The sequence below is a fragment of the Patagioenas fasciata genome, chromosome 2 (assembly GCF_037038585.1).
Source record: "Patagioenas fasciata isolate bPatFas1 chromosome 2, bPatFas1.hap1, whole genome shotgun sequence".
NCBI lineage: Eukaryota > Metazoa > Chordata > Aves > Columbiformes > Columbidae > Patagioenas > Patagioenas fasciata.
Genome location: NC_092521.1, coordinates 6,807,745 through 6,826,881, shown reverse-complemented (window position 1 = coordinate 6,826,881; position 19,137 = coordinate 6,807,745). Strand labels below are relative to the sequence as shown.

The 19,137-nt window shown below is 40.9% G+C and overlaps 1 protein-coding gene across 3 annotated transcripts in view; it reads right to left on the bottom strand.

Annotated features, from left to right (window-relative positions):
- The window catches only part of COL22A1 (collagen type XXII alpha 1 chain), a 232,188-nt gene that overhangs the window by 20,945 nt on the left and 192,106 nt on the right, over positions 1-19,137 (bottom strand). For all 3 annotated transcript variants that reach the window (XM_071803774.1, XM_065831575.2, XM_071803775.1), the window contains exons 42-51: positions 18,662-18,697; positions 17,738-17,791; positions 10,022-10,066; positions 9,576-9,623; positions 7,541-7,654; positions 7,294-7,347; positions 5,080-5,133; positions 4,195-4,248; positions 1,886-1,939; positions 194-247 (exon numbers count right to left, since the gene is read on the bottom strand). In XM_071803774.1, coding sequence (XP_071659875.1) covers positions 194-247; positions 1,886-1,939; positions 4,195-4,248; positions 5,080-5,133; positions 7,294-7,347; positions 7,541-7,654; positions 9,576-9,623; positions 10,022-10,066; positions 17,738-17,791; positions 18,662-18,697 — 567 coding nt within the window. The remainder of the gene's footprint in view (positions 1-193; positions 248-1,885; positions 1,940-4,194; positions 4,249-5,079; positions 5,134-7,293; positions 7,348-7,540; positions 7,655-9,575; positions 9,624-10,021; positions 10,067-17,737; positions 17,792-18,661; positions 18,698-19,137) is intronic.

The window sequence follows — 19,137 nt, the reverse complement described above, 5'->3', positions numbered from 1 at the left end:
AACACTTAGCTTTCAAGTGATCAAATACAGCATTCACACTGTCCTGTACCAGGGACATGGCATCAACATGATAGATACAATTACAGATGATGTGTAGCTTTCAAAGCACCTCGAAAATGTCACCTCTTTTACACACCTATGTGTTTATAAACAGTTTAATGTATTGAATTACAAGGAGCTGAATTGCACTCACTGGAAGACCAGGCAACCCTGGTGGGCCCTGTGGACCTGGAGGGCCATCTTTACCCTGGAAAGAAAGCAGAAACACTGTGGTGATGAAAATTTATCAAATGTAGAGTTTGACCAGAGACAGCTGTAAGAAACTGCTGTCATAGCCCGTGTGCAAGGTTTCTTTCAATTCCTTATAGTTTAAACTGGAGGGTTTTCTTTTCACAAGAAATGTCCAGTATTAGTCATAAGTTGTTACAGATGGAAAAAACACTGAAATCACTTTTTTTTCTGAAGCTTGATTATATTTAATATTTAGTCTTCCTTAACTTCCTACATGAGGTGTCTCACAAAGAAGATTATTTGTATTTTACACCTATAAAATTAGTAGTTATGGGAAGAGCCTTTCTGACAAGGCACTTCTTTCAGGGAAGACCTCACTGTCCACAGCTACTTGAAAGGAGGTTGGAGCATGGACGGGGTTTGTCTCTTCTCTCAAGTAGCAAAGGATAGGACAAGAGGAAATGGCTTCAAGTTGTGCCAGGGGAGGTTCAGATTGGACGTTAGGAAAAAATTCTTCATGGAAAGGGTTGTCAGGCATTGGAACAGGCTGCCCAGGGCAGTGGTGGAGTCACCATCCCTGGAGGGGTTTAAAAGGTGTTTAGATGAGGTTCTTAGGGACATGGTTTAGTACTAGAGCTAGGTTAGCTTAATGGTTGGACTTGATGATCCTGAGGCTCTCTTCCAACTGAAATGATTCTGTGATTCTTTGACTCTATGACAGTCTCTTCAGGATGGGACATTATCATCCCAGGTCTTTCACAGTGCCTCAACCTTGATCATCCATTTGAAAGGGAATTTCAGCCAGCCTATCCACGTAGTCTCTGGCCTCTCTGCTGAGAATCCTTGCTGATTTTTTAACAGTCATCATAAAGACCAACACTGTTCATTTATGGTGAAGCTCAGGTTGAAATGGATCTGCAAGAGGCACCTTGCTCATTATGAAACACTGCTCTAGAAATTAAGCACAGAATTATACAGTCTTAAACTGTTCCAGCTCAACAGCATGCATTACCCAGGGAAGGTTCATTTTTTTCCTTTTCAACCTGAAGTTAGCATCAATCAGATTACCTGTGTCTCCAGGGTTTTCTGATGCATTACCATAAATTAACATCTGAACACCCTTCAAATGAAACAGCAGTAGCAAACTTCTTCATGGACTTCTCAAAGGTTACATCTGTACTATTAATAGTATTTTCAGTGGTGTGAGGGAATGGTCTCAGGCCCTGGCATCTGAGCAGCTTGTGCTGTGACAACCTTCAAAAGGTTGCTGGTTTCGTTTTGACAAACCACAGACATAGTTCAGGTGTTAGCCTGGTTCATGAAGCATCCTGACAGATTCAGTTAGCCTGTTCTGGAGGCTAAAACATGTTAACAGCAAGGACAGACAGGTAAGAGGTACAAAAACCTCCTTAGAGGTCCCATGAACTGGATTATGCTCTGGCTAATTCAGAGTTTCATTTGGTGAGTAAAAAAACCCTCAAGAACAGTTTAATCAGTGGTTATTTGTGGAGGTCCTTCTTGCAGGTGTAGAGCTGATGCAGGCTGAATATTTTGGGGAGGTTTCAAAGGGCACTACAGGGGTTCCAGCTCAGTTTTATTTCACAGATCTAAATATAGTTGAAGCTGGTGGTGAAACACACAGCTTAGAGCTTACTATCTCTCCTGGGTTTCCTGCTGGTCCTATTGGTCCTGGTGGCCCATCTGGTCCCTAAACAAAATAAAGCAGAAACAATGTGAGTGATTAACACATTTTGTACATTTGTCAACATACTCCCTACCACAGCTGGCAACACTGAAGTTTTCTTCAGTCACTCATTTCGGCATTCATTCCATCATCACTTAATTCATCACAGAAAAGCAGTGCCAAGCTCTTCATTCAATCAGCCTCCAAAGCCAGAAATAGCCAGATATTTGTGTTTTGTCCTGGTCCTTCCTTCTGAAAATAGGTGACAAAAAACAGGAGGCAAATAGGAAAAAAAGCCAATCTTGTGACAAAAATAACTCTGAAGAACAGAAATTATGGGAGCAGTTTGAAGCACACTCTTTGGCAGGCAAACTCCTGGTGCCACAAGTCAATGCAGACCAAGGAAAAAGTCAGCAATATTTTAAAATAAATAAATAAATAATAATAAATATATATATATATATATATGGGAATATTCTGTTTTACTCTCCTTTGATAGGCTCAGTTTCACTTTGCGCATTTCCTTTGACTGTGAGTCTATTCAGAGGGTCTTACAGGACAATTTTAGGAGTTTTAATCCTACTGGAATAACCCTGTGGCTGTGGCAATATGAGGTTAATACCGACACAGTAAATGTGTCTGTGTTATTAGCTTCTCCTAAAATAATGCTCACAGGAGCAACAAATGACTCTGTCCTGGTTTTGTTAAAAAACAAGTTTCTCTTTTAGTGAATTTTGCCTGTCAGCTAAAGCCTTCATATTAGCTGCATTTTCCTGGAGAACCAGATACATGTTTTGGTAAACCTAGCAATGGAATGCAAACTTATTGATAAGCATGGATGGACATCTTGCGAGAGGGGCAACGAGAAACTGGTGACCAAGGAACTGACCAACTGTGTATAACATTCCATTCACGTGAATACTTCATACAAAAGTGGGAGATCACGAGGACCACGGCCCTTTTCCCTTTTCCCTTTTCCCTTCTGCTTATGGTCAACATTAGGAGAGGACCTTGCTAGTCTTCCCTGCGAACTGAGGCCTAGTGAGAGACTGAATCCAGCTCCGGTTGGCTGCAGAGTCCAATCCAGGACTTTGGGTGCCGGCTCTGCAGTTGCTGAGACTTTCAAGATTGGTTTTGTATATTTTGTATTATTTTCTCTGTTCTTATTAGTAGCATTAGTGAAACATCTTTAATTTTTCCAACTCTCTTCTCTCTGTCCTTCTTTCCCTCCCGATCGCCTGTCCTGAGTGGGAAGGGGGGAAAGGGAGGGGCAAAAGGGGGAATCAGGGGGGAGAGGAGGTTAACAATACATCTGCCAGGGTTTTTGTTGTCACCCCACAATCTAAACCCTCGACAGACCCACAAAGCAGGCCCACGTGTTGTCCCAGTGGCAAAGCATTCAGCATGCTTTAGGCACTGCTACCATCTGAAAACAGAATATTAATCTAATCCTCTTTTCTGGTACCTCCTGTCATTTAGTCAGTACAATTCAGTAAATTCAGCTTTGAAGAGACTGTGCTGATCCCCAGAACAGACAAAAGCTGTGCACTCTCAGCATGGCAGAATCGAATTGCACCATAAGCAGCAATATGAGTAGTGATGACTGTGGGCAAAGCAAGGCGATTTGGAAAGAAAAGTCCTTCAGTCAGGAAAAGTCCTAATTCTTGGAGGGTGTAAGCAGTGATATCACAAGCAGAAGAGCCAAGTTATTTCATCCCTGCTTCTGCACTGTCACCCCCTTTTAAAAACAAAGAAGCATTATTATATCCATGGAAAGATGAAAGCTCGGAATTAGAAGGACTGTGATGGATAGGGACACATGTAAAAGGCCTCTTAATTAAAAAGTAATCCAAAGGATATGAAAACCAGAGAAAATCCAAGTTCATACCACTGTGTAAAGTTGAAAACTAAAATATTTTTAGATCTGCTGGTTCTAAACTGACCATTTATTCCATGCGATAAGAAAATACCTATACGAATGTTACTAAGTAGTCTCTGCAGAAGAGTTTCATCATCATTGTCTTGTATAAAGTGAGCGGCTGAAGCTTAGTGTCAATACACAGAGCGAATTGAAGCAATCAGTGAAAAGTGGCTGATATTAAATAGCAATTATCATGAGTGGGGAACTCTATGACACTCAGGGGGCCATTAGGAACCCACTGGAAAATGCAAATGCAATGCACAGACAGATGGGAACGGTCCTTTCTTCCACATGTAGCTTGAAACAGCCTTTATTAGTAAGGAAAATACGGGACTATCTTTGCAAAAGAGGAACTTACAGGTGGACCAGGGTTTCCAGGAGCCCCAGAGAAGCCAGGCATTCCAGGGTGGCCCTGCAGAATGAAAAGAGGGACTTTATGCATTATTCATATCTCTAGTTGCATAAAAGTTAACTGGTGACAGAAAATTACGAAGTAACACCAAAATGAGACAATACACAAAGAGGTGCTTATAAGGAAAGAAAGAACCGTGACTTTTTAAAGTGAAACCTTGGTTTCAAAGCATGCACTTCAGGAATAAATGTAGTTAAATTTAAGGTGTTCTTTTTCTGAGGTGTACTGCAGTCTATCCCAATGGAAGAGGAAAACAAATACTGTGGAATTGTACAAGGCAGGATATCAGGCCAGAAACCAAACCTGTTTAAAATACCCTACAAATCTCATTGAAGAGGTGCTGATTTGCACCTTAAACTATTGACTCAGCCCTTGGCAAAATTAACTATGAAACTTTGCTCAAATTTAGACCATTCTCCTCTTTCTTGTGGCATCTCAGTCCTTGCTAAAAGAGGCTATGCTTTCATTCATCTTCCAGGACAAACTGAAACACCAGCTCTTTCAACCCAGAGACACCTGACCTCCCAGAACAACTCTTGGCATTATCTGGGGAAATAACTAAAGGTTAGGTGATGTATAGAACTGAATGTATCCAATCTAGAGGTGAGGAAACAGATCATACAGGAATGTTTTTATTGGAGTTGGAAGCCTGTGGAGGACTGCTACAGTTTCACTCTTCAGCATAGCCCAGTTGAGGTATATCAGTGATAAAGAGCTCCCATCTTTCTCCTCTGTCTCTGAGAAGGATGTTGCTCTACAGACATTATAGGAGTTGTTGATGAAGGAACAATCACAGTGATGACACTGTTGGAAAGCACACTCTGTTTTTACCTGTTCACCTTTTTCTCCTGCATCCCCAGTCATACCACGATCTCCTTTAGCACCCTGATAATAAAAAATAAAAGCCATTGAAAGTCACTTACATTCAGTATCCTATCAGCTTTTTGACCGTTTTCATAAAGCACTCGGACATTTGAGTATAAACCTCAAATTAGGACTGAGTCCTGCTTTCCCTCCTCTTAAATTCTTCCCTAAACTTTCATGACCAATGTTTGAGCCAGGAATATATGTGAAGAATAGCTTTTGAGCAGACCCAGCATAGTGCTTTTTTATGTTATAGTTTCATGGAGATGAAAAAGATTTACACATCCTTAGAAAGCAGACAGGTTGTTAAGAACTCCACTAAATCAGATCTTAGTAAGGAATCATCTGGTCCAACAAAGGCGCCCACAGTATGAGCTAGTAATCTCCTCTTCCTTCAGGGACAGGAGCAATAAAAATGGCATTTCTAAGATGCAGTAAAAAAATTCACATCCAGAAAATGCCCTCCCCTTTCTCTATCTCTCTGTCCTAGTGACAACAGAACAGAGGTATCTAACTTAAATGTAGGTATCTATGTTATCAAGACCTAAAGTAAGGCGAGCCTCACACAGTGAAAAACACTGAGGTGATGGAGAACAAATTATGAACAATGCACAGAACTCTAATTAATTGCTAGCTGTGGAAATAATACTCTAGTTTACTCCTTGAGAGCTCAGAAACAAGTGGGGAAGGGAGGGCTGCTATTAATTAATTTAAAGATGCCTAATTCTTATAGCCAGAAGGCATGAAGCTGCTCATGTGCAAAGATCTGCAGTTCTACTGCTCCATTTCAGAAAGAGACCTAATACTAGTCTGGATAGTGTTGGTAAGGACAATGTACCACATCTTCAAAAGTGCAGAACTCTTTTGGTCTTTCATTGCAAGGACCCTCTAACGTATTTAGAAAGGAGTCAAAAAGACTGTCTTTGTGCACCTTCCTAGGGGTCTTACAATTTCTTCTTTTAACATTTGCAAATTCTGTGATTCTGCTTTTTTACTGAATGCAAGTTAGACTATTTATCAAACTCTTGATTTTATTTTATCCACATATACAGTTTAAAATTGGTCCTGTTATTTCACCTAAACATTCAGTTTTTCATCCCAAATCTCTTCTTTCTCATGGCATACAAAAAAAGCAGCAGACATGATATGTCTCAGATTTCTTGGCTTTTCTGCCAGTTATTGTCTTTACGGGTTACTAATTCTTTTGCAAATTTTATGCTGGAACAGACTTTCATTTTGATCAACCCTGTATTTGCTTTTGAGACTCTGCTGCTCTCCCTACCACACTTTTAATTGCAAGATACAAAATTAATTCATGAATCTGTATTAGCTTGTCCTGCAGTCTAATAACTGTAAATACAAAGATGTTAAAATAGCAGAGGCTGTTTTAGACAGTAGATCAGTAATGAAGGGAAGTCTGGAGGAAACTGTGGTCCATCATGAAATCACTTTCTCTGTCCCTCCATTGATTTGTTTTGATTTATTTCACATTAGGCACTTGAAAAGGTTTTGATTGTGACCAGGCACTGGCATTGTGAGCTGGGTGACAGACCTCTTCATGGGAAACGCTTGAAATGTGACATTATTGAAATTCTTCAGATATTGGAAGTTTTATATTTGCATATGTCCATTAGACAGAAGCATACAGCTGAAACAAGGAGTTCTTCCTATAGCGTGTTTCAGGAAACACTCAGAGTCTGTGGATAAAACCACGATGGCAGATTGTATATATGGAGTCCAGCAGCCCACTGGGTCACCCTTAATTTATGTGATGCAAGCATACAGGATCTAAAGAGAAGAGAAACATGCAGGGTGTCTACTGCTGAGGCTCTAATTTCTTCCTTACCCAATTTGAACTGAAACTTACTGTCAAGTCCTTGTCTGCCTCAAAACACCAATGTAATGAAATTCAATATAAAGAATCAGGCCCTCCACTTGTGTGTCTGTGTGTGTGTCTGGGTGTGAACAAAGGGACAGCAGAAGACACTATTTAAGTGAAACAGTGTTCATGGGGGAGCTATGCAGTCCTGTGTCCATGTGGCATGCCAGTGCACAGCCAGTACAGAGCCCACCCAACTATTCCTTTACACAGAGATGGATGACACCAAGTTCCTGCTTTAAACTGTGTACTAAGTAGTCACAAACAATTTTTCATTAGACAACTGAAGAAAACCAACCAACCTTGGGGCCATCCAGCCCAGGTGGGCCTGCAGGACCCCTGGGACCAGCATCTCCCTGCAATGCAGAAGAGGTAGAGGTAAACACAAGTTTAGTCTGTGGACTCCACAGACATCTAAAACAGATTCATTAGGTTGTTGATAGAAAAATAAAACAAAACAAGAACAACAAAATCAACCATCTAAAAATATTATAAGAAAAATAAGGTTATACCACATCCAAGGCATGGTCACTTCCCCAGCTCTCTTACCATTTTCCCATCCTGGCCGTCTCTACCTGGTGGTCCTCGGAGACCTTTATCACCTTTGAAACCTGGGATGCCTGGCAATCCTGGTGGGCCAGGAGGGCACTCAGTGCACACATCCTAGGAGAGAACATGGAGAAAAATTAGCAATAAACTGAAGGTGCCTAGCAGACCTTGCAGAGACCTACTACAAAAGCCACAGTGTGGTGCCAGTATAATGCATAGGACTTTGCAGTTTGACCATGCTGGGGAGGATCTGGGTTAGTTTGCTTTACAGAACTGAAGTGACAGCAGCATAGAGCAGAGTGAGGATCAGCAGCTGACCTCACACATGTCCCTATGGGGTATTTTCTATCAATTCTAGTTGGACAGGACCTAACTGATCATCCATGATCAAGAAACAAAGGGAAAGCTCTTCCTACTGTGGAGCTCAGAGAGATGCAAAGCAAGACCACGAAGAACAACTTTGTTTTGAAGCTACAGTAATACTGGTTTATACATTGGTCTGAAAGAGCTGGATTACAGCTCAAAGGGCAGATTGCTAGAGAAAACTTTGGTGCAGCACAATGTCAGAAAGGGTGTTCTGCAAGGGAAACTATTCATCAGCTAGCATGGCCAAGGAGAACATCCAATGGAGTTTGTGAAGACCAAGTGAATGTCACAGTGTCCTGGACAAATTCTGTCTTAGAGAATTGCCATCACCCTCTTTCTAAAACTCTTTGAAGAATCATCTGACTAGTCTTTACATTTCTGCTATTCTCAGGAAATGAAATACCATGGACATGACATTTCCATTTCAAAAGTAAAGTCCTTTCAGCAAAAGGGAAGTTAATCCTGCCTATAAGAGTCAGCATAGCACAACAGACAAATCTTCAGGCTGAGAGTTAGAAGACCTTGCTCCAATACCCCACTCTGCCAATGATCCACTGCAAAATTGTGAGGTAAATTGTCTTTCTAAGTCTCAGTCCCTACATGCACATCTATCTACTTATAAGTGCTTGAGAAACACCAAGAACAACAAAGCCCTATTTTCACCTGGGATTTCAAGGTCCTGCTTTATATAGATCTGTACCAAGTGTGGAGTGAAAAAATGCCAAACATAAAGAAAATGTAAGGCATATGTGTGTGTTTAGCCGTAACATAATCAAAGGAAGAAAACAAAGGGACATCAAAATGACATCCTGTACTCAAGAATCAGTCTCTTGCTGTTGCTCTGATCAGAAATCCCAAGCAATTCCATGCAGTGACATATCCAGAAAAATACTTGGCTCCATAAGAAAGACAGCACTTCAATGAAGGCATTTCACAGTAGCAATCTTGAAAGGGTCTTTTTGTTAGTAAGGTTCATAATAAAAGCTAATTTTTTAGTTTCTTTTAATCAATAAGAAAGGATTTCTTGCCATGTCCCAAGACTTCTGAAAAAATCTCCCAACTCAGCCCATGTAAATCTGTAAAGATTTTGCAGTCAACACCTATTATATACTGACTTATTTCCCAGACAAATTACTACACGGAAAGTAAAAGCAGACACACAGATCATCACTTTTGAAACAGGTGTACATCTGCGGTTAATCCCCACATCCTTTTAGAAACACTATGTAAATTGACTTCGCAGCCACAGTTCAAACCTATTCCAGTCATTGTTGAAGGTACATGTAAAATACCAGATATTTTATTAAAATGTTTTCCATTTGCTGTTTTAGGTGTTACAGCTGGACAATGTTTATTTCTCCTTGGGAATGCATGCCTCAGAAAGAGCTGAAAAAGTCTCAGAGCTTTAATAACATACAGCATGGTACGAAGATCTTTGCAGGTCATTTCACTGCTGTGGATGGTCAAAAGGCATTGGATTTTGATCTCCAGCATGTGGTCTAGTGTCCCAGTATCAGTGCAATTAGGAAACGTGCAAATTTAAAGTTTTGACAGAGTGTTTAAAGGCACCTGTTGCACTTGTAGCTCAGATACTTTCCCATCACAGAAAGTTAGTCAGGTCTGAATCAAATATACAGATAAACTCCCTTCATCATCAAAGGTTGATTACCTTTACTAACAGGTTGATGTCCTCTGGAGACAGCAGGGGTGGGGAACCCTATGGAACAAGAAAATTCATTGTTGCAGGTAATTTTAAAAGGCATCAATGTTTATGAAATTCTCCTGAACAGGCTTATGAATTCTCATTGATTTTACTTGCCCTGCCTAGAGCTCATTAGGCCAAACACATGTATGTCCTGTCCTACATTATCAATGCAATTCATCACACATGAGGTGAGGTCTTGCTGAGGGTAGTGCCTTGAAAATTTTGGCTTTTGTGTACATGCAGGATATCCAGTTATTTTCATATTGTTATATTGATATTTCTATCATAACCCCTTAGCAGGGGTTGGGAAGAGCAGCAGTGGAAACTCACTTAAGTGAAGTTCTGATGTAAAGTGTACAGGTGGAAACGGAGTTAAAATGAAGATGTAACAAATAAGCGAAGTTACATACTGGTTTTCCAGGAGGTCCTCTTTCCCCTGGATTTCCAGGCAGACCCTACAGAACAAGAGAAAGAAAAAAATATGAAATTATTATACAACAACCCCGTGGTTTCTTCCACACTCTGCTGACTGCTCTGGACTAGCACACATTTTACTTTCTGTCACTGAGCACCACTGTTCCTTGCATGTAACAAACAGTAAACTCCTTTAAATACCTGCAGCTTTAAAAGTTATCTCTCTCATTTTTTGGTCTTCTCTTAATGACTCCCTCTCAACCCCTCCTAAATCTCTCTTATCTACTGTATGGCCTTGTAAAATTAATTTGAGTCATGCAAAGATGGAAATTGTTTTAGCTTGTCTCCTGGTCACAGGAAACACAATGAACTCCAGTAGTGTGAAGGATGGAGATACAAATCCCTGAAGACACAACATGCAAAATTAAGACCTTGCTTTGCGTAAGCCTTACAAACAGGTACCTTGCACCTGAAACAGCAATGAGCCTTTTTGTTTGTTTGTTTGTAAGGGTGTATTGGTATCAGTTTTCATGAAATGAAGGCATAGAAATTACCAGTATCCTTAGAATTTAAGGCCCATGAAGTCATGGTTTGGAAAATGGACCTCCCTGGAATGGGCATCTCTTACCTGTCATTAGTAAGTTATTAGTTTGGTAAAAAAGCAGTTGGTCACTGTCCACATAATAACAGAAACCTCTGCATTGTAAGCATCCTTGGAGTGGTGTATTAAGATGGACTGGGTGAGATTCCCCCAAATAATCATTCAGACATAAATGTTATACCCCTGTTGAGTATCTTAAAGTATAAACAAAATATCTATCTATCTTAACCACATACAAAAGACTGTCCTATTGACAATTTTTGCATTGGCAGGAACAGTTTCCACTGACTATTTAAAAGCACCTGTGTTCAGTTTGGTTGATTCTGCAGCACGACCCATCCAGGGAGTTCTCTGGGATGGTGCCAGATTCCCCATCCAGGATGTTAATCAACACACTGAAGATACAAGTAATGGAATTCAATCAGCCTAGACTCAGGAGGGGCTCTCTAGGGCTCTCTCTGAGATGACCCAAAATTTACACCTGGAAAGCTGCTTTAAAAATTTGTCAAATGCTTTGTCAAGAAGGGAACTAGGCATTCTGTCAACCACCTTGTCTCAGGTTGGTCTGTTGTCTCCAATCAATCAGTCCATTGTATTATTTATGCACATAACCAGATGGGGAGTTACTTTGCTACCTGTGGATTAATTATTTAAGTTCACTGTGTGTGCGCACAGGCAAAGTCATGGTACCCTGCTACACCATAATTATAGCTATAGAGCAAACTTGAATTTCACCCTTGTGTCTCACTTCTAACTTAAATTCTGTACCTATTGCTAGAGGAGAGAGAAAATGGAAAAATATATTGACTGTTCTTTTTTTTTATATCCATAGTAAACACTTCTGGCTGAACAACAATCCTTCAATTATCTTGACTTTGTAAGACACGAACTGAAGTGGAGCTAGTGGAACCAAAGCACACTGAAGTACATGGATAAAACCTTGTTTCCTGAGACACTAAACCTTCTTCAGGTGAGAACCAAGAGAAGATAAGGTGTGAAGGAGATTCTTAGCTCAGGTGTCATTCTGGGGAATTTAGTAAATATAAGGAAAGTAAATATAAGGAAATCTTATAACCATTAATAGCTTTGCTTCTTCCAAACAGCAGCAATGTGGTTGTTAGAATATTGTGGGATGTTCCCAAAGTCTCTTCTCTTTCGCTGATGTTAATCAGTAGGTCATGCTTTTGGCATCATCTCCACTGTAGTTCTCAACCACTTCTGGAAACAGGAAGAGGGTTGTCTCAATAAGGATTACACTGATCTTGTATCCCTGGACCTGCTTTGTTCAGGAAGACTCACACAGCACTTACTTGAAGGAGTGTGATGTAAACAGGGACTTGAGCCATGAGAAACATCATGGATCAGAAAGCAACACAGAAAAGACAATGCAGAAATATCTTTAACGCTAACTATTAACATAGCTATAAATAAACTATTCTACCACAAGGCTTGTTGACAGTTTCTTGCTTGAGGATCTGAAACATAACATGGTACTAGAGGTGGAATTTGAGCATTTAAAAAAGAATATAGGAAAATACTTCTTAGTTACGAGAAAAGACAGACAAGAAGGGAGTATCTAAAATTGAAATCCTGCCAAAGATTTAATCATCACTGTGATATTTGATTTGTCACAAAAAGGGGTTGACCTGTTTTCTATGATGTCTTTTAACAGGATGCAAATAAGCAAAGATAAGAGATTAAGCTGTGTCATGGCTGACAAATGTGAAAACCACTACATACCCAGGAAAACTTATTCATTTGAATGGTACAAGACTGAAAAGAGAGAGTGGCCTTTGAAGAATTCTTGTCTGAGCAGAAAGGAACAAACCAAATGCCGGATGATGGCACTTTAACATGTTGCATTATCAGAGAACAGGCAACTGAAGCAGGGTCTAAAATAAAGACTGCTGGACTATATAAGCCTGGAGTTAGAAAAGACTGACAATAAGGGTGAATCTGCAAACATTGGTCAGAAACCTTAAATATAAGCTTAAACAGAAGTCTTAGGGGAAAAAAAAAAAGAAAAGCCAATGGGAGGTTTAATAAGTGTACTCTGGTTTGGGGTGTATGCACCCTAAAACAAACACAAAAGCTCATTGGGACTGTCCTTCTAACTGAATGGGAAAATCAACCCCAGAACAGAAAACTCTGCTTTTCAGATCCTAAGCAGTAATATATGCATCCACAAAGTTTTTGTAATTATAAAAATAAATGCAGGGGAAGATTGACTTCCATGTAATATTGGAACTTGGTTATCATAAATAATTAACAGAATTAAAAAGTGATTAATTCAATGTTTGGGTTAATTAAAATTATCATAATCAAAATAGAGAAACAGCTTATTAAATGGGTGTCCTCAGTGCTAATAGTAGGGAAAGAGAATGTCTCATTCAGATTGTTTTCTAATCTAAGGGAACTAAGTAGGTATGTTGAACAGAAACATTTGATCTCCCAGCAGACAGAAGACAATGGATGCTTCCCAAAAAATGTGTGGTGTAAGGGCATTTGGCCAGAGAGTTTCTGCTCCTTCAGGGGTATCCGGTCAAAGATGTTTTAAATGCAACAAGAGAAAATAAGGAGGAAGCCATAAATAAGAACATATAGGAACACAAACCTGAACAACAAATAAGGGAGGCAGTAATGGGAACCAAACCTGGACAGTCACACTAATTGATGAAGGCATGTGGAAGTGGGAGAAGGTTTATTCCAGCAAGGTTATCTGACCTAGAACCTTTTCAATTTGGAAACTAAGGGAAAAGGAGGAAATCCAGAAACAAAATACATCAAGACACAGACTTATCAATAAAGAAACCTCACCACTCACACTAATTTATGGTCTATCAAGAAAACGCAGGTTGCGCTTCCAGGAAGACCAACTTGGACGCTGTGAGTGATAAGACTGTAAACCAGGGGGAGTCTGAACTGGGAGGGGTGCAGGAATTTATAGAGATTTGGAGATGCACAAGGGGACATACAGGGGAAGGGGGAGCAGAGAGGAACAGGGGGGCAGACAGAAAGCACCATAGAAGGGCCTGGTTATGTAAAACAGGGCTGGTCACTGCATTTGCCTGGCTGAGCCCTGAACTTGATCACCATGGTTTGTCCTATCATCTTGTATCTTCTTATTAAACCTTTTCTTAATTATCTCTCTGCATAATGTGTATGTGCACTGCAAGGACCACGTGCCAGCTTCTGGTGAGACTTGGATGTGCATGTGAGTGAAAACTGCTGGAATCAGAGAGGGGGTGTAGGCTCCCCAGCCTCTGCTGTCAACTAATGGAGTGAGTGTTGGGGTCTTTAACCTCCAGCCACTGGAGTGGGAATGGTGTGCATTTCCCAAAACACCTATTTTGGCGTCCAGCATGAGCAAGGGGAGTGAGGGGCTCCATGACAGTGGCTGGTGTAGGAACACAGGTCACAACCCATGAGCCTGGTTCCAGCTGGGATGGAAGCAAATGTCTGTATCTTCCACAGTCCTGGGGTGTGTGTGTAGGGGTGTGTATTGGTCAGTAAACTGCAACCTGGACCAGCTGGCAAGTAGGGGAACTTGGGTCCAGGCCAGGGCATCAGGTGGGTGAGGAGGTCCATGCTGGTATGCCCATGGAAAGTGTGGAGCATGCAAGAGACAAGCGTATGAGTGTTGCATGTTTGCAATGAACATCAGGCTGGACCAGAAGGCAAGTAGGGGACCCATGAGCCAGGTAAGGGGGTCTGGGATCTGAGAAGAGGTGCCAGTACAGAGGGGTTGTGTTAACACTCATAGAATCTGCAAATATGCATGTGCTTGTGAAGCTAGAGAGTGGTGTGTGTGTGTATGTGTGCTAATACCAGTGACCTCCTGTCTCTGCCAGCTGAAGAGAAGGGATCTAGCTCTCTGTGCTTATGTTATATGTGAGTCCTGTATGCAGGTGTTGTTGAACGCAGCACCTTGTCTGTGACAATCTGTGTGATCAGCCACGTCAGCATCCTCTGTGTCTTTGTTGTCCATGTCTGTACCTCTGGGATTCACGTGCAGCTTTGTTACTGGTTGAACATTTGTTACTGGTTGGGTATAAACTGGAACACAGAAGGTTCCAATTAAATTTGAGAAGAAACTTCTCAGTGAGGGTGACGGAGCCTGGTCCAGGCTGCCCAGGGAGGCTGTGGAGTCTCCTTCTCTGCAGACGTTCACACCCGCCTGGACACCTTCCTGTGTAACCTCATCTGGGTGTTCCTGTTCCGGCGGGAGGATTGCATTGGATGAGCTTTCAGGTCCCTTCCAATCCCTGACGCTCTGTGATTCTGTGAACCCACAAACAGGAAAGCAACAGCCGCATCGTTCCACCTGGGCAGAGACCCCGAGTCCTGGGCAGCAGGGGCCAGGCAGGAGGGACCTGATCTGGAGCAGCTTAAGGAGGTAGCCATGTACATGACATCACTTAACATGTAGAAATATTTTTTGTAGCTCCCAGAATATGAGACTGGCCAATTTCTCTGAAAGAAGGTACTTAAGGCTATGCTTAATGCACAGTACATGAATACTGCCAGCTTAAAATGTGATCTACATTTTTTTTTTTCCAAAAGTAAGTGCAAGAAATACTTGAAGTGATTGAGGGCATGGAAGCAGTCACAATATGTAATAGTCCTGTTATGGAACAAATCAGTCCTCCTATAGGGAAAAACAAAGACCACAAAAAAAATAGGCTTGAGAAAGCACTTTCCAGGCTGTAAGAATTGGAGCTTCAGTTAATCAGATTAAAAAAATGCCAGTTTAAAGAGAAGAAAATCATGTATATGGGACAATATGCCCAGCTTTCTCCCAGCAGAAGAGAAGCTGTAGTCATTGGACATAGTGAACTCAAGAGGAAAAATAAACACCAAGCCTTTTGCTAAGAGGAATTGAAAAATGCCAAACAATCACGACTGTACTGTAAACCTGGGCAAGAATTTTCAAAACCTGAATTTTAATAAAACAAGATATTGTCCTGAGAACTGTTGATATTTGATCAAGTTGCCAACAGATGTTTCAAAACGTGACCCTGGGCAGAGCTATTGCAAAAAATAAGGCACGTGCTTTTAGGGCACTAGAAAGAAGTTAGAACGTACTCATGTAAAACCTGTGGGAGACAATTCTGGCCAAACCTATTCCAAAAGAACTGATTATTCCATCTCCCCAAATACAACTGTAAATCTGATTTGCAATATCAGGGAATACAACAGCTTACAGCAGACACTTCCCAGAGCATCTGATGAGTCTGCAACTGGAAGAATAATGCAGAGAGTAACCTAATGTGTGTAAATGTGATTTAAAGTAATTATTCAGTCTTAGGAAAACAAACAAACAAACAAACAAACACAAAAGAAAACAAAACACAACATGGAATAAATTTGCAGTGGCCACAGCAAAAAAGAAATATTGAGGCAAGTCATTAAGGCTATTGCCACTGAATGGCTTGGGACTTGCATGGTAAATTCACATTAACATTTCAAATTAGAGCTTTCCTAACTGATGACATACTATTTAAACCTGACAGAGTACAAAAATGGGCATGCTTCAGAGAATACAGCAATACTACACTGATATACGAGAGTGAAAAAGCAGAACAAAAAAATACTTTGTACTAGTCATAAATGAAAGTGGAGATCAAGGAACAGCAAATCTTGTCAAAATAGGTATCCCTGCTGTTATACCAAGAAATGTTGGAATGTGTCCTGTAGTTACATTTACACTTCCTGAAACACAGGTAGAATTGCTTAACAGGTGACCAACCAGAATACAGAGAGCTCCTAAAAGACATATTGAGTGCAATTAAAACAGTGTAATAGAGGATATGTTTTACAAGTACTATACCATAAGGAATGTTTCTGTTTGGGTGATTTTCCACAGAGAAAAGGAAAGATGTAAAGGCTGAAGTACTGCCTCTCTAAGGGCTGAGCAGTCAATGCTGATCTGAGTAGAGCCAGGAAGAAACTCAGAAAACCTTCCTCTGGCACTCTCATCACACAATACAGTTGTAATAAACCATCTATTGTATTTCCTTTTTAAAAATCTCATGATAAAAATCTCAAACATCTCTAAACAAGATGAGGAGATCTAAGGGCAACGAGCAGGACACAATTCTGAATCTGTGGCAGCTTAGGAACACAGGCTGATGGAGGAAAGGACCATTTCTACTATCATGGGTTGACCATAATCATTTGTCTTGTGACAAAGCAGATGGGAAGAAGACTAAGCCTTCTTCTCCAAACACTGCAAGAGGACAGGAGATCCAACCCATAGAAAATCACATCCTTTAGGTCAGTTGATGTATGTCAATAAAGCCACATTAGGGTTGAAAATTACTTGCCATGGACTTAGTGAAAATTGGTAGCCTTTTCGGACATGACAGTGTCACAAAGCAGCACTGAGAAGGAGAGTTATAGAAGGCCACTGCCCTCTCCTCACAGCATTCCCTCAACAGGCACAAATCCAAAGCTAAAGCCTTTCAGAGCCTCCTTACTGGTTTTCCTCCACATCACAGAGCTGGCTGACCAGCAGAGAAGAAAATAAACGAATGCTCCTCTTTCTGATTCAACACTGCAACAAAGCCGGGCAGCAAGAGGGGTCAGTTTTCCAGCTGGGATTCTGCCACGTTTTCCTTTGTACCTCAGCTCCATGACTCACCCACTGAGCTGGCAGGAGTGAAAAAAGTGCACCAAGGGGTTAAAATGTCACCTCTCATGCACGGCAGCAGCAGCAAAATGAACTCACAAGGAGATTTTTAACAGCTGTGGCCCTGTCTTAATAGAAATATTATAGTTTACTTATCTCAGCGACTTCTAAGAAGTTCCTAGACAGCTTAATAATCATCCTTTTCCAGTGTGGGATCATTCCCCAGTCTATGCTGTCAATTTACTTCACCAGTATAATTTTTAAATGGTTCAGTGGTGGAGTCCACCACTTTCCTTGAGACAACCTTCCTCAGCCTGTTTTCTCTCTGACATTTTAACTTGTAAGTGTTCCATGTCTGCAAATCATCTCCCTTGGACCATCCTAGTAATGCTCAATGACTGTGGTTGAGTATGAGCACAATTTTTGGGGAAATTAGATTTGATCATTGAGACATTTCTTGAGCACTTTTATTTTACTCACATCGTGGCCAGGAGGGCCCTGTGGTCCAGGGATACCAGGTACACCACGGGGACCCTGGAAAAGAGAGAACAGACAAATTCAATAACATGAACAGCACTTATGAGGTGCTTCTTAGCTGAAGAGAAGAAATCTTCAGCCCAGCAGTTATTGGGGGGAAAAAGGGTAACTAGCAGTTAAACAACTATGAGAGAGTATAAAAAATATATGTTCTCACGTTGCATTATCACAGCATCAGTCATTTCTGTGCCTCAAGGGACTTTACGTGCATCAGTAAAGTCAAGCCTCACATACCTTGACTGGCTGTTTATAGGAAGCAAGTTTATGAACAGGGAGAAAATATAACTGAGCACAGGATGGAAGAGGAGAAAAAATGGTCCACTTCCTCAGTATGAGCTAGTACAGTGGATTCACTTGAAATTCATTCCAGTGTGTACTAAACCATGGTACACAGCTATTTGTTTCACACCAACGGATTGCACGTTTGCAAAACTGCTTGTTGAGGAACTAGGCATGTTTGGTGACTACTAAAATGCAAAGGTTCCTGTAAGATTTAAGTAAGAGAAACGCTTAAAAATGCCTTGGCTATAGGGCATAGCAGTGTGCATTGAATTACATGCCTTGAAATACTTTTTTTGAATAAAGGGTTAAACAAGTGATTCATTCTTGCTTTTGTAGGACTATTGACAGGTAAGGAAAAGTTGTCACCATGCCAAGTCTCAATCAACTCTTTATCGCAACTTAATATAGCAGGCAATAGTAATGCACAAGAGAAGTCCCCTTTGGAGGGTCAGCCACCATGTGACACTACTAACCCTGGGAACAAATAAATTAAACATGTCTTCATGAAATCATGGGTAGAAACACAATTAATGTGATTTCCCCCTCCCCATAAAACCTGGGCGTAGTTAGAAAGACATACTGTACCAATGACCCTTTGTCTCCTGGGGGTCCAACAGGGCCCTGAAAACAGAAAAGATACAGCAATAAAAACACTTAAAATTAACATTCCTCCTTGGCTGATCAGGCTGAGTCCTGGAGCATCACAGTAACAAACATTGGAGAAGAAAGGTTGAAGAAAAGGTGTAAGTCTGACCGGTTGCTCACACAAACACTGTTGGAGTGTGCAATACTCACAACAGGAGGTTTAAGGGAAGGATCAAAGGCAAAATAAGGAAGAAATTGAGGTACATCATGGGGGAAAAATTGTGAGAAAAAAATGAGAGAAAAAGATACCAGAGGGGTCAGCTGTATGCTAACACAATACTTGTCTGACGGAGCCCTGCACATGTGTACATTCCAACTATGCTCTTCAAATCTTATCAGCCAGAGAGGAGGAGTGGGATCAAGACATTCTTACCAGTGTTTCTAAGAGTACTGTTTAGGATACAGAGCTGCCCTAC